The 16,498-nt window shown below is 37.1% G+C and overlaps 1 protein-coding gene across 1 annotated transcript in view; it reads left to right on the forward strand.

The window, feature by feature from the left end:
* USP53 (ubiquitin specific peptidase 53) overlaps positions 1-16,280 on the forward strand; it is a 69,720-nt gene extending 53,440 nt beyond the window's left edge. The window contains exons 14-15 of the mRNA XM_007952373.1: positions 13,205-13,301; positions 15,434-16,280. Coding sequence (XP_007950564.1) covers positions 13,205-13,301; positions 15,434-16,280 — 944 coding nt within the window. The remainder of the gene's footprint in view (positions 1-13,204; positions 13,302-15,433) is intronic.
* Positions 16,281-16,498: the final 218 nt, after the last annotated feature.

The raw sequence follows: 16,498 nt of genomic DNA on the forward strand, positions 1-16,498 counted from the left end.
CCTTCCGAGGAGTGGCTGGTGGGTTTGAACCGCCAGCCATCTGGTTAGCAGGCAAGTGTCTTAGCCACTATGCTACCAGAACTCCCTTAATAAAGCATACATAGAAGGAAATTAACATTTTATTTGGATATGTATTCATACTCATAGCAACCTTGTAGGACAGAGGATTACCCCATAGGATTTCCAAGACTGTAATCTTTATGGAAGCAGACTGTCCCATCTTTCTCCCACGGAGCAGGTGGTGGGTTTGAACTCCCGACCTCTTGGTTATCAGCTGAGCCCTTAACCACTGGGCCACGAGGGCATAATCGACATTGACTCAATGGCAGTGGGTTTTGTTTTGTTTTGTTTTCTATTGTCTCTACATGCTAAATTTTTCTTACTGTTTTTTATCTTTTTTTATTTGATAAGTTAAATATTGCTTTTGAAATTTGCAGCCTTTTATTACATACTTTTAGGACATTTCTTTTGTTGTCATGACATTAATAGTATTAGATTGCATACATTACTCTACTTGCATTTTTTCTATTTAGGTGATGAAATAAATCTTTGAATCACTTTTTTCCCCAATAGCTTGTATTTTAAGTTTCTACGCTAGGAACCCTTAGATATGTAGCTTTTGACGCTAACCCTTACAGCAGTGATTTGGAACACAAGGGTAGGCAAGGGTATCTCTCTATGTGTGGTGACCTATTAACATTTTACTTTATATAAGAGAAAACACGTTTATATTTGCAAACAAGGCTATTATCTCATAGTTGAGAAATTTTTGTCTATAGTCTTCTGGACTACCACATCCCCCCCCTTTTTTAATAGAGTTATGGGGTGGGCATAAAAAGACAATGGTCAGTTTTTCTTTAAGAGAAAAATAAAGAATATGAGAATGATCCTGTTACTTAATGGTAAGTTTGTAAGTAATGAGGAAGGAAGTTGGGAGAGTTTGTGCTTGAAGGATGTTTAAGAGATGGAACTAGCTACCATGTTGTTGTTGTTAGGTGCCACTGAGTCATCTCCGATTCATAGCGACCCTGTGCACAGCAGAATGAAACACTGCCCAGACTTGTGCCAGCTTCACTATCCTTGCTATACCTGAGCTCATCATTGTAGCCACTGTGTCTGTCCATCTCGTTGAGGACCTTCCCCTCCTTCATTTGCCCTCCACTTTACCAAACATGATATCCTTCTCCAGGGAATGGTTCCTTCTGACAACATGACCAAAGTAGGTGATACGAAGTCTGCCCATTCTCGCTTCCAAGGGGCATACCAGCTGCACTTCTTCCAGGACAGATTTGTTAGTCCTTTTAGCAGACCATGGTACTCTTAGCATTCTTCTCCAACACCACAACTCAAAAGCATCAACTTTTCTTTGGTCTTCCTTATTCGTTGTCCAGCTTTCACATGTATAAGAGGTGATTGAAAATACCATGGCTTGGGGTAGCTGTATTCTAGTCTTGAAAGAGACATCTTTTCTCTTCATCACTTGAAAGAGGTCTTTTGCAACAGATTGGCCTAATGCAATATGTCACCTGATGTCTTGACTGCTGTTTCCATTGGTGTTGATTGTAGAACCTAGTAATATGAAATCCTTGACAATTTCATTCTTTTCTCCATTTATTGTGAAACTGTTTATTGGACCAGTTATGAGGATTTTTGTTTTCTTTCTGTTGAGGTGTAATCCATACTACAGGCTGTAGTCTTTAATCTTCATCAGTAAGTGCTTCAAGTCATCTTCATTTTCAGCAAACGAAGTCATATTGTCTGAGTATCGCAGATTGTTAATGAGTCTTCCTCCCATCCTGATGCCATGTTCTTCTTCATATAATCCAGCGTCTTGGATTCTTTGCTCAGAATACAAGTTGAATAAGTATGGTGAAAGGATACAACCTTGACACACTCCCTTCTTGATTTTAAACCATGCAGTATCCCCTTGTTCTGTTTGAATGACAGCATCCTGGTCTATGTACAGGTTCCTCATGAGTACAAACAACTATTCTGAAATTCCAGTTCATCTCAATGTTATCTATAATTTGTTATGATCCACACAATCAAATGCTTTTGCATAGTCAGTAAAGCATAAGTAAACATCTTTCTGGTATTCTTTGCTTTCAGCTAAGATCCATCTGACATCAGCAGTGATATCCTTTATTCCGTGTCCTCTTCTGAATCCAGCTTGCTTTTCTGGAAGCTGACTGTCAATATAATGCTGCAACCATTTTTGAGTTATCTTCAGTAAGATTTTACTTGCATGGGATATTAATGACGTTGTTCGATAATTTCCACATTCTGTAGGATCACCTTTCTTTGGAATGGGTACAAATATGGATCTCTTCCAGTCAGTTGGCCAGGTAGCTGTCTTCCAAGCCTCTTGGCATAACCGAATGAGTGCCTCCAGTGGGGCATCTGTTTGTTGAAACATCTCAATGAGTATTCCATCAACTCCTGGAGACCTGTTCTTCAGCAATTCCTTCGGTGCAGCTTTGACTTCTTCCTTCAGTACCATTGGTTCTTGATCACATGCCACCTCCTGAAATGGATGAATATTGAACAGTTCTTTTTGGTAGAGTGACACTATGTATTCCTTCCATCTTCTTTTGATGTTTCCTGCATCTTTCAATATTTTGCCCATAGAATCTTTCAATATTGCAACTCAAGGCTTACACTTTTTCCTCAGTTCTTTCAGTTTGAGAAATGCTGAGCGTGTTCTTCCCTTTTGTTTTCTAACTCCAGGTCTTTGCACATTCATTAATAATAATTGACTTGGTCTGCTCAAACTGCTCTTTGAAATCTTCTGTTCAGCTCTTGTATCTTGCTTAGCTACTCTCTGCTCAAGGGCAAGTTTCAGAGTCACTTCTGACATTTCTTTTTGGTCTTTTCTTCCTTTCTTGCTTTTTAATGACCTCTTGCTATCTTCATGGATGGTATTTTTGATGTCATCCCACAGTTCTTCTGGTTTTTGGTCATCGGTGTTCAGTGCATTAAATCTATTCAGGAAGGATATTATCAAGGTCATGTTTCGGCTTTCATGGACTTGTTTTAATTATCTTCAGTTTGAATGTGCATGTGAGCAGTTGAAGGTCTCCTCCACAATGAGCTTTTGGCCTTGTTTTGGCTGAAGATGTTGAAATTCTCCATCTCCTCATGCCACAGATGTAGTCAATCTGATTCCTGTATATTCCATCTGATGAAGTCCATGTGTATAATCGTTGCTTATGCTGTTGAAAAAAGGTATTTGCAATGAATAAGTCATTGGTCTTGTAAAATTCTATGATGAAATCTCCAGCGTTACTTCTGTCACTAAGGCTATATTTTCCAACTACTGGTGACTATTTGTTTCCAACTTTTGTGTTCCATTCACCAGTGATAATCAACACATCTTGATTGCATGTTCAGTCAATTTCAGACTGCAGAAGTTGGTAGAAATCTTCAGTTTCCTCATCTTTGGTTTTGGTAGTTGGTGTGTAAATTTGAATAATAGTAGTATTAACTGGTCTTCCTTGTAGGCATATGGATATTATCCTATCATTGACAGCATTGTACTTGAGGACAGATCTTGAAACACTGTTTGTGACAATGAATGCCCCTCCATTCCCCTTCAATTTGTCATTCCTGGCATAGTAGATCATATGGTTGTCTGAATCAAAATGGCCAAAACCAGTCCATTTCAGCTCACTAATGTATAGGATATCGATCTTTATGTGCTCCATCTCATTTTTGACAACTTCCAATTTTCCTAGATTCATACTTCGTACATTCCATGTTCCAGTTATTAATGGAGGTTTGGCTCTGTTTCATTTTGAGTCACGCCACATCAGCCAATAGAGGTCCCGAAAGCTTTACTCTATCCGTATTGTTAAGATCATCTCTACTCTGAGGAGTCAGCTCTTCTTAGTCAAATTTTAAGTGCCTTCTGACCCTATGGGCTCATCTTCCGGCACTTTATCATACAGTATTTCAGGACTATTCATAAAGTTTTCCAGTAATATATCTGACCATGTTTCACTGCTATTCATAAGGTTTTCAATGGCCAATTGTTTGAGAAGTGGGTGGCCTTTTCCTTCTTCCAAGTCTGTCTCAGCCCAGAAGCTATACTGAAACCTGCCTACCATGGGTAACCCTGCTGGCATTTTGCAGCTATGTGGCATAGCCTCCAGCTTCATAGCAACACGTACATCACCACAGGATGACAAACTGACAGACAAGTTCGTCTCCCTTAGTTGTTTCTAACCCCTCTACACCTGCCTACCTTGGGCAACAGCCTTAAAATAGAGCTGCCCATAAGTGAAAAGCAGCCCCTGAACCTTGGCCCACCTGCCTCAGGCACCGGCCTTAATATAGAGTCATACCCAAGCGAAAAGCAGCTTGCAAGACCCAGACCCGCCTACCTCAGGCCCCAGCCTTAATATGGAGCCCAGCTACCATAGGGAATGGGAAAAGGAGGATGTGTATCAATCAGGATAGGCTAGGTTCTTGGCTGTGTTGTGGTAACAACTTCAAAAATCTCTGTCCCAGCACAAGTTTGTTTCTTGCTCACGCTACACGTCCAGTGAAGGTCAACGTGGAGTTTCTTCCTAGTAATCAGACTCCCAGGCCAGTGGGACCCATCTCCACAGATGACTCTCTGATTATTTCAACACAGAGGCCCAGGGATGGACAACATGGAGAACCATGTGTAAGCTCTTAAAAGTTTATCCCAGAAGCGACACAAGCATTTCTAGTCATACCTCATTAGCTAAGGCAAATCTTATAGCCTGGCCTACTTTCACAGAGGGCAGAAAACTACAGTTTTACAGGTAATTGGGGAGTTCTGGTGGCATAGTGCCTAAGGCATTTGACTGCTAACCAGAAGGCTGGCAGTTCAAACCCACCAGCCAGTCCCTGGAAAGAAGGTTGGGCAGTCTACTTCCATAGTGATAATTGCCTTGGAAACTCAAAGAGGGGTCACTATGAGTTAGGTCTGACTCCATGGCAATGGTTATGTTGCATTGCGTTGGAAGCTGAACTGGGATATGAACTAATGACCACCATAGGAGGTCAGGACAAATAGAAAAACTGATAAAACAGTCTACTAGGAAAGGTCAGTTTGGAAACAATAAATAAGTAATGGTGGTTGTTTCCAACTCATGGTGTCCCTATGTGTGCATAGTGGAACTGCTGTACATAGGGTTTTTAAGCCTCTACCTTTCAAAAGCAGATTACTAGGCCTATCTCCCAAGGTACTCCAGTGTGTTTGAACTGCCAGCCTTTCAACTAGTAGTCAAGTGCATAAACATTTGTGCCAACCGGGGACTATAATGGTGTGTGCTATTATTGTTGGTGATTTGTTAGCAACACATAACAGCCTACGAACAAAGAAAAGTAGATATTTGAACATCTACAGGATTCGTTGTTGGTATTGACAGGATGTATTTGAAAGATTTGGGAAGGTGGGGTCAAAGAAGATGATGAGCAAGTGGATATTAAGGTTGCACTCAAATTTTTGAACTATCATTTTTCATAGTAAAAATAGCCATGTAAAGCACCTTTCAAAATTTGTTTTCAGTCTTACCATCCTTTAGATTTATGTGGAGATTATTTTAGAAGTTGCAGACATGGAATATGATTAAACATTTAACTATTTTGTTTTTATTAAATGATATAGTATCAGAAGGAAACACTTATATTAAGGAAATAACCTTCCTTTCCCATGTTATAATGTCTCGCCTGTTTTAAAAGTCTGATAAAAGTCTGGTAACCAAGTATTACAGGAAACAGTAAAGGGTTGGCCAGAAATCACAGCAGATGCCAGTGAAATTGAACAATAACTGCAAATGCAGTACTCATTACAGAGTTACACTGACGTCTTGATAGTAGTAAAAACACAAGGTATAGAGATTTTGATTATCAAAAGCATACTGCTGTAAGATCTTAGCAGTGGGTTTCTCTACTTAATATGTAAGTGCATGTATGTTAACTATGTAAGTTACAAGCTACAAGCCCTGTTTTATAATTAATTCTTATTTAATAAACTTTAAAGCCTACCATAATTCTCTAAGCCAGTCTTTCCCTTAAGAGTCTTAGTTAACATGCACATGCTGTATCTATATTTCCCTCCCACAGTTTAGGACTGAGAACATACGCGGAGGTGGTATAGGAATTTTTTCCCGAACTGAAAACTTGCCCTGCATGGTTTTATTGAGTGGTATGTGTGTGTGTGTGTGTGTGTGATTTTTTTTTTTTAATAAGGCATGATTAGTTCTTTATGACTTGGAATGATTCTGTTGCCTGTCTTCTATTTCTCATTTATAAAAAGAAACCACACTTAACAATATTGACCAAAAGAATCACTTTAATAGCTTATTAATAACTAAACGACTTTTTAAAAGTTAAGGAGCCTTAGAAATTCTTTTATCCACATTTGGCTGACATGTAAGCCAGTTTTTAACATTAGACTGTACAGATCTGTGATAATTCTGTTGTAATTATTTCATTGCTTTTTTTTATTAATAGAGTTATAAGCTTGTCTGCTGTAGTTTGTTGTTATGGGTTCTGCTGGGGGGGGGGGCGCAAAAAATTCCATATACTACCTGAAGCTTTTGTTTGGAAACGTTACTGAAATTCTATAATACCATTTGGATTATTTTAGTTCCCCTTTTGAAATGAGTCTCTAATGGAGGGAATTTCAAATGCCTTATCTTGTTTCTGTGCATACTAAATTTGTTTTCCCTAAGAGTTTCATAAACTGGTGAGAGACAATGTGTTAACATGTAATTTCTTGTTTCTGTAACCCAGCATCACCAAATAGTTATCCATGATTTGAAAAAAAAAAAAAAAACTACCAATAATGAAATTTAATTTGAAGCAAAATAGCAATATTTGCTTTTTTTTCTTGGTGGGTTGGTCTGTCATCCCAAAGTTTAGGTATCTTATAATGTAGATTATTATTATTAAAGTTTCTCTCTTTTCCTTTTGATATATGGTAAATTTAGACAGAAATATTTACCCATTTAGAATTTTGTGATTTTATATTTATTCATATTCTATTTAAATGCCTTGGTATTATAATATTAGGTCACTGGTTATGAATATTACCTCTTTTAATGTTTAACTCACTCACTGCCGTCAAGTCTGATCCAACTCATAGCGACCCCTCCTTGGGTTTCCAAGGTAGTATCACTTCGGAAGTAGATTGCCCATCCTTCCTTCCGAGGAGTGGATGGTGGGTTTGAATCCCCAGCCTTGTAGTTAACAGTCATGTGCCTTAGGTACTATGCTACCAGAGCCCCTTTTTAATGATTAAGCTTTTAAATTGCAGTATTATCATTATATTCTGAAATCTTACTATATAACCAGTATAGATTATGTTTTCTATACTGTCAGTTTGGTTTTATAAGTCTGCTTTAAACCTTACTTCTCTTTCCAGATGAAGCATATATTTTGGTTCCTTGAATAATCAATGGTCTTTGGATTTTTTGGATACAGTATCAAAATTAGCAATATTGGTTAAAACTTTATCTTGGCATTGAGGTTTCTTCTCTGCCAAGTGTTAAATTGGACTATCTTAGATTTACTAAGAACCTGGATCCAAAATTATCAGTAAAGACACATAGATGTCTGTGTCAGCAGAAGAGAAAAATAACACATCTATTTTTAACTTAGTTGGAATTCTGAAGTCAAACCACTTAATTGAATGTCTGCCATAGTGATATTAAAATTTCAAACATGTTTATAAAACCTCTGCTGCCTCCTACTGCCCAGTGTGTGGATAGTTTAATGAAAGTAAATATGCTTTACAAATTAAGTTTTTTTTCTTGTGTTTGTGAATATTAAACTTGAAATTATAGGCAATTTACAAGGTAAAATAAATATTCTGAAGTTAAAAAATCAGTGGTTTGAAAATTATAATGTACTATGTGAATATTAAGGAGCTCTGGTGGCACGGGGCCTAAGGCATTTGACTGCTGACCAGAAGGTTGTCGGTTCAAACCCACCAGCCTCTCTGTGGAAGGGTGATGGGGCCATCTACTTCTGTAAAGATTTACCGCCTCAGAAACCCAATAGGGGTTGCTCTGAGTCAGAATTGACTCAGTGGCCATGAGTTTGGTGGGTTTTTTCTTTTTTTTTTTTTTTTTGATGTTAATATTATGGTATACAGGGTATTAAATTCTCATGTGCATTACATAAATCTTTCTTATAAATTGCTCCCCAGGTTTAACCTGCAGACCCTGATCATCATGAATTTTTTTTTTTTTTAAATGAGGTAATACTTAGATGATTTGATCAACTGTAGATTCCAATTGAATTTTGAGTGAGAGGGTGTGTTTTTGCTTTTAATGTATCCAAAACACTAACTTAGGGATAAAACAGCATCTAAGAGAAAGTTCTCATTATTACTTAAGAAAAAACTTACTGCTGTAATTACTTTGATTTTGTTTTGTTTTCTTTGCAGTCTTAAATTCATAGATTTTTTTTGTACAATAGATCAGAAGCATGCAAATGAGAGGAAACGGATAAATGAACATGGAAAAAAGGGCAAGTAAAATAAGGGAGGAAACAGGAAAAACTCTAATCTACTAGGACTATACAAGCAACTGATGGAAAATTCAAGCTAATGCCATATATTTTGCTGTCTTCTTTGGGCATCAGCACCTTAAAGTGTATCATGTTATTTGATGTTCAGACTGATGATCTAGTTTCATCAGAAAGTGATTCAGGATCACATGGTAATTTAAAAAACACTAGATGCTGTCCAGTTGACTTCAATTCATGGCAACCCCTGTGTGTGTCAGAGTAGAATGGTGTTCCATTAGGATTTTCAGTGGCTGATTTTTCAGAAGTAGATTGCCAGACCTTTCTTCCACACCTCTGGTGAACTCAAAACCCAGCCTTTTGGGTTAGTAGATGAGTGTATTAACCATTTGCATTCAAAAGAGAACTTGCACCCTTTGAACTTGGGAACTGGTCACCTTTCATTCATATAATGGATTCGATTATAAAATAAATAGTAATCACCCATTAATACTGTGCACCCTTAAATAACCAACTATATGAGACCAAACAGTCAACATTTACTCTAAAACAGAGAACCTAAGGAGGAGTAGGGAAGCTAGATTAATGAAATAGAACAATAACAAAAAAAAAATGGAAATTATAATAATGTTGATACATTATGGAAAATGTAACCAATGCCTTGGAACATGTGTCCAAAAAATGAAATAGAACGATAACAAAAAAAAAATGGAAATTATAATAATGTTGATACATTATGGAAAATGTAACCAATGCCTTGGAACATGTGTCCAAAAAAAAAAAAAAAAGCCAACCATTTATAGGCATTGTTAAATGGAAACGGAATTTGCTATTTAAACTTTCACCTAAAACAATAAAATATTTTTCACAAAAAAAGAGAACTTACATGTAAGTAGTAAGAAAAGCACTAGCTTATGTGATTACTATATTTTTCCACATTTAACACACACGTTACACGTTTTTGTGTACAGCACAACCTCCCATGCATTATTTTCATAAGTGTGCTATACTCATAATGTTGGTGAGTTCAATTTTAATTTCATTTATTCTGTCCAGTGGATTTAATGTTAAGTTTTTGTTTTTGCTGCCTGTTAATGCAATTTGGTTCCCAGCAGCAGACCCCCACCAACCTTCCCTCCTAATGCAGCTGCTCTCCCAACAGCATTCCTTCCCTGTTCTGCAAACCACTTTCTCCGGTACAGGAAGAAATCACTTTTTCTGCCCCAGAAATAGCCTTTACCACAGTGGCCAGCCCCAACTCAGTAGTCTGTACACCCTGGTCCAAAAGGGCCACTCAGGTGGGCAAGGCTGGAGTGCCACAGCTGCATGCATTTTGCCCTACTGCCTGGCTGTTCAGCTGCCGTACTTGGGCCATTTGGACCTCTTACGCATGCAACACCATAAGGTGTGTGTGAGAGCCACAAGCACTGAGGGGTCACGTGCCCCTTGCTCACATGAGATGGGTCCGACTGGCTGCCTGCTAGCACTACAAGACCAGGGGAGCAGTGCTCTGTGTACAGCCCTCCACCCAACCCTCCACCTTTCTCTGGCATTGTGTACTTGGGTGCACATTAGCTATAGGAACTCCACTGCTCTCAAGCCCAGTGCCAACTGCCCCAGAGCATATGTATAGTTTCAGTTGTTTATTTTCTGATTACAGAGTTATTACCAAACTCAATCCATGATATCTTGGCCATGGCGTACACCTTTATTTTACAAAAATGATCGAAAGTAACAGACTTTTGAATGAGGCCAAAAATCACTTCCAGAAATGTCACAAGACATGCACAGTGTTTGCATGGGTGCACTATGCCAGAACTTTTTAACGTAATTTTGGCATTGCTGCCTGTAATGTGTGAATACTCTATTTGTAAAAAAATATGGTAACTTTGAGTTTGAATGCTGTCACTTACCAGCTGTGTAGCACTGATTGGATTACCTGTCTTCCCTGACTCTCAATTTCCTTAGGTATGCAAGGGGATTGTCTCATACAGTAACTGTGTGGTGAAATTTAAATTAGACGGCAAATGTCAATCAACTAGAATAGTGGTTTTCAAACTTTTTGACCTCAGGGTATCTTTATATTCTTAAAAATTATTATGGACCTCTTCCCCCAAGACGTTAGCCCTTAGTCACCCATCAAGCTTGAAATCGAACTCACTCCTGGGGCTCAATTTGTAGCCAAACAGTAGACAGACCTATGAGGTGAACAGTAACACTTGATACATACTCCTTAGAACAGTCAGCCATAAGAGATCAAAAGGGCAGCATTTGCCCAAGGATAAAGCTCAGAAGGCAGGATGGATAGGAAAGAAGGCTGAAAGGAAATAGTAATCACAGGGAGGAAATGGGAAGAGTGATGTTACATTGTGGGGATTGCAGTCTGTCATGAAACAAAATGTGTATGAACTGCTGAGTGGAAAACCAATTTTGCTCAGTGAACTTTTATCCAAATCATAATAAAAAGTTTAAAAAAAAAAAAAGTATTAAGGACCTCAAACTTTTGTTCCTGTAGGTCTTATCAGTATTTGCTATATTCAGAATTAAAACAAAAAATGTGAATACTTACTAATTTAAATAAACAACCTATTGCATGTTAACATCAGCAATATTTATTATGAAAAATAAAATTTTTCAAAATGGAAAACTTAGTGGGATGAATAGCATTGTTTTATACTTTCCAGATCTCTTTAACCCCAGGCTTAATAGAAGATAGTTGTCTCTACATTCAGGTTGTTATGAAATGTTGTTTTAATGTATGAAGAAACTCTAGTCTCTCATAGATAGGTAATTGGAAAAGGGAGGAGCATTTTACAGCCTTTTCAGGCAGTTTTGAATATTCTTCCTTGATATTGTCCCAACACCTAACAACTGGTAATTTCTTAAAGATCTTGTAATATGAAATAAAAAAATCATGTTGTTGTTGTTGTTGTTATCTGCCGTCAAGTCGGCCCCGACTCATAGCGACCCCTCCTTGGGTTTCCGAGGCAGTATCACTACGGAAGTAGGATTGCCCAACCTTCCTTCCGAGGAGTGGCTGGTGGGCCCAGTTAACTATTCATACTGTTACATTAAAATACATTGGTCTGCCTTGAATGTTAATGGATCTTTGACCCATGCGTGATTTTATAACATCATGTAAATAAATAAATGTATAAATGAGCTTCTTCCCAGAGCCACATATTTAGTCACAAACCAAGTAACTTCTTTGAGTAGAAATATTAATTTTCTCCCAGAGGGAAATAGAAGTAGACTTGCTGTCATTTATATGGCACCATAATGGCCTTTGGACCTTGATCTTGCCTAGTTGTAGTTTAAAAAAATAAAGGAGGTGGGCAGGGATGGTTAATTTGAAATCAATTGTAATGTGCCCAGCCTGAAAGTAAGAAGAATCACATTGTTAATTAGTATGTTTTTAATAGGACCTGATTGAAATTAAATGTAGAAATTATTTGCTACATATTATATGGCAAAATTGGAGATAATTTAATAATTTTAAGGGAGGAGGAAGTATGGCATAAGGGTTAACCAAACCAAGCCAAACACACTGTTGTGGAGTCGGATCTGACTCATAGCGACCCCTCCTTGGGTTTCACTACAGAAGTAGATTGTTCAACCTTCCTTCCGAGGAGTGGCAGGTGGGTTTGAACCACCAGCCTTCTGGTTAGCAGTCAAGTGCCTTGGGCATAAGGGTTAAGAGCATGGGTTTTATCAGTCATAATAGTCCTGGTTCTGATTTGCTAGCTGTGTTACATTGGGTAAGTTAACCAAATGTAACCTTTCTAAGCCTCTATTTCCTCATTTGTAAAATGGAGATAAGGGTAGTTTCTTTATTAGGTAGTTGTAAGAATTAAGTGTGGTAATTAATAGCAGCTTCTTAAAACTTAGTCCATAAATGGTAGCTGAACAGTGAAATAGCATTTTCTATGTGACAAAATACGTTTTAACGCATTTTCATTCAGTTGATCTAACATTCTTATGAGGTAGGTAAAAAAAGATGTCTTTGTTATATAAGTAAGAAAACTGGGATTGTGAGGGGTTAGGACTTTCCTGAAGTTCCAAAAAAACCCAAACTCACTGATGTTAAGTTGGATCTGAGTCATAGTGACTCCTCCTTGGGTTTCCGAGGTGGTAATCACTACAAAAGTAGATTGCCCCAAACAATAATTCATGAATCCAGACTTGAACCCAATATATCCGTCTGTGTTCAGATGAGAATTTTTCCAACATACCATTTTATCAGGAAGATTGTGTCTTACTGAGCAGGGAAATACATAGCTCCACATAATTGAGTGGGAAATAGCACTGTTCTGGCAGCGCTGACACCATCAAGTGACAAAGGAAGGAAAAAACTGTTAATTTTGCATAAAATGTTCAGAAAGATACATCATTTGAATTGAATCTTGAAGAATTGGTTCTTTGGTTTGGGTTTTTTTTTTTTTTTTTTTCTCTTCTTCACTTCTGATGATAGGAGACCATTAGCTTCATCTTAAGGTCAGGTTTCTTCTGTCTTAACTGAAATCTTTGCATTTTTTTTTTTTTTTTTTAATTAAAAAACAATTTTCCGAGGCACTATCACTATGGAAGTAGATTGCCCCACTTTCCCTCCGAGGAGTGGCTTCTTATACTTAAATAAGAAGTAAAAATAGAGTACATTCTTTGAGAGTTCATTTAAATATTTTGTTTGTTTTCTACCCAGGTTTTAGAAAAGAACTCAAGAACTTGGAAATAGGCAGTAAATCTCATGAGTTCCACCCAGAATCACATCTGCAAATAAAAAGTTCTTTAATGAGAAGGTAATCATAGATCATTGGAGATATTAAAACTTTTTTCCAAAATGCATATATTATTAGAAAGAAATAAATACTACTACTCTGAAAACAATAGGTCTACAGAATTATGATGTTCATCTTATTGGGAATCATTAAAGGGATATAGGACTAAATAAAGATGGAGGGCCTACTAAGTGCCAGATACAATATATGATTGTCTGTTTTAATCTTCATAGCACTCAAAAGGTAGGTGATATTTAAACAGAAAATTTGGAACTTAGATTAATTTCCCAAAGCAATAGAGCTTAGATTTTAGACTAGCTTCCTTTCTGTAGCAAAGCCTTAACTCTTTTTAAGTCAAAAACACTTGTCCATGTAATTTGTATGTGAAAAATAATTGTTATAAAATGTTTGCAACTTGATGTCATTTATCTTCAACTTAGAAATTAATTATTACCTAAATAAAGGTAATCTTGAGTAACTAAATTAATTAGTATGTTACCCTTACACAGCATACTGACACAAGTAAAATTTTGCTAGAGATGATTTTTAAAAAACAGTTACAGCAGTATATCAACAGGAAACTGCCAGAAATTCAAGCCGGATTCAGAAGAGGCATGGAACAAGGGATACCATGATGATGTCAGATGAATGTATCTTGGCTAAAAGAAGAGAACACGAGAAAAATATTTACCTGTGTTTTACTGGCAATACAAAGGCATTCAACTATGTGAATCATAAAAAATTATGAATAACATAGCTAAGAATGGGAATTCCAGAACACTTAACTGTGCTCATGCAGGACCTGTATATAGACCAAGAGGCAGTCATTTCAGCAGAACAAGGAGATACTGCTGAGCTTAAAATCAGAAAAAGTGTGCATCAGAGTTTGTCCTTTCACCATATTTATTCAATCTGTGTGCTGAGCAAATAAGTCCTAGAAGCTGGACTGCATGAAGAATGCATCATCAGGATTGGAAGAAGACTGATTAACAGCCTGCAATATGTAGATGACATAGCCTTGCTTGCTAGAAGCTAGGAAGACTTGAAGTACTTACTGATGAAGATCAAAGACTACAACCTTCAGTGTGGATTATACCTGGACATAAGACAAAAATCCTCACAGCTCAACCAGTAAACATCATTGTGATAAATGGAGAAAAGACTGAATTTGTCAATTTCATTTTACTTAGATCTACCATCAACACCTATAGAAGTAGCAGTCAAACGACATATTGCAGTGGGCAAATCTGCTGCAGAAGACCTATTTAAAGTCTTGAAAGCAAGAGTTTGAGGTCTAAAGTGCACCTGGCCCAAGCTATCGTAATTTCAGAACACTTCATATGCATGTCAAAGCTGAACAATGAATAAGGAAGACCAAAGAATTGATGCCTTTGAATTATGGTGTTGGCAAAGAATATTGAATATACAAAGTCTTTCTCCAAGAAATACAGCCAGAATGTTTTCAGAAGCAAGAATAGTGAGACTTTGTATCACACAGTATGGACACGTTATCAGGAGGGACCAGTCCCTTAAAAAGGACATCATGCTAGGTAAAGTAGAGGGGTCAGCAAAAAAAGAGGAAAACCCTTAACCAGATGGGTTGACACAATGGCTGCAACAATAGGCTCAAACTTAGCAGTGATTGTGAGGATGGCACATGACCAGGCAGTGTTTTGCTCTGTTGTACACAGGGTGGCTAAGAATCAGAACTGACTTGACTACACCTAACAACATGTTATCTTTATAGCATTGCATATCAAAATTCCTGGCATATTGAATGGTTTGCTTGTAACATATTTACCTTAAGCTCTGTGCTACGTTTTATCACAAATGTAATTTCAAAGTTGAAATGAGTTTTTTTTTAATTACAGTATTTCTAATTATTAGAAATCTGACTTTAGTAATGATGGATGTTTCTAGTAAGCATTCATATGTTCTGGCGTAAATATTTGGGGTTCAGTAACACTATGAACTATTAATGGTTACAAATTTTTCATTTTCTGTCATTATGTTACAAAAATAATATAAACTATATTAGGAAGTCAGACTACAGGATAAATGTTTTATTTTTCCCATTTTGCATATTTGAACATGGTGTTTTAGTTTTGTTTTCTTAATTAGAAGAGAATTTTCATATTGTTTTTGTGTTTCAGGTCACATACAAATGAAACCAATGGAAAGTTATTTCCTTCATCCAGTTCACAAATACTCAAGGACCATGCTGTAAGAGAGCATACCCATCAGTCAGGTGAACAGAAGCTTGAAAAATCAAGTGCATACAAATTTTCTGAGTGGCTTAATAAAGAAAATTCTGAGAGAACAGGTTTGCCTTTTCACATTGATGACAATTCTACGTCTGAAAACAGAGTGAAAACTAATGAAATAATTTCACCATCTCTCCTGCGGTCATCACAAATGAGAACTGTTGGGTTAAAGCCAGAAACTGCTTCCATTGTGCAGCCACAAAATATCATGGAACAATGTTACTCTGAGAACTTTCTATCCAGAGGACATATAATTCAATCATTTTGCAGATCTGATGATTGTCAGATGCCAAAACTTGTTTGCCAGAATCTACCACCCCCTTTGCCACCAAAGAAATATGCTACAACTAGTGTGCCTCAGTCAGAAAAAAATGAATCTATACCTGATGTTAAAGTTACAGAGATGTTGAAAGCTAATTCTTTGAGTCTACCAAGTACATCTTCAGAACCAGGTATAAAAGTGAATACATATGTAAATGATGAAAGACTTAAGGAAACATTTCAAGTGAAAGAGTGTGTTGGCATCGTACCAGACTACCTATCCAACTCTTCAACTAATGGTTTTCAGGCAGACTCAGGTGCAGTTGTTGATGCATTTTGCCAACCAGAACTAGATTCTAGTTTTCCATGTCCAAGTGAGACAATTTCATTAACCACCTATTTTTCAGTTGATAGCTGTATGACTGATACATACAGGCTGAAATACCATCAGAGGCCCAAGCTTTCTTTTCCATAGAGCAGTAGCTTTTGTGATAATTCAGTCTCAGACTAAGAGGGCTAAAACCTTTGTTACATAATACTGTTAGTTCAACTTGTCCTTCTGAGAAAAGAGATAAACATAGCATACTGTAATAGATAAATGATGAAATGAGCAAGATTGTTCTTCTCAGAGGCCATTACAATATGAGAAATAGGAACCTACTGACTATAATGAGTGAAATATAGAAAGTGAAA

Source organism: Orycteropus afer, unplaced genomic scaffold, assembly GCF_000298275.1.
Source record: "Orycteropus afer afer isolate SDZICR_OR568_19922 unplaced genomic scaffold, OryAfe1.0 scaffold00332, whole genome shotgun sequence".
Lineage (NCBI taxonomy): Eukaryota > Metazoa > Chordata > Mammalia > Tubulidentata > Orycteropodidae > Orycteropus > Orycteropus afer.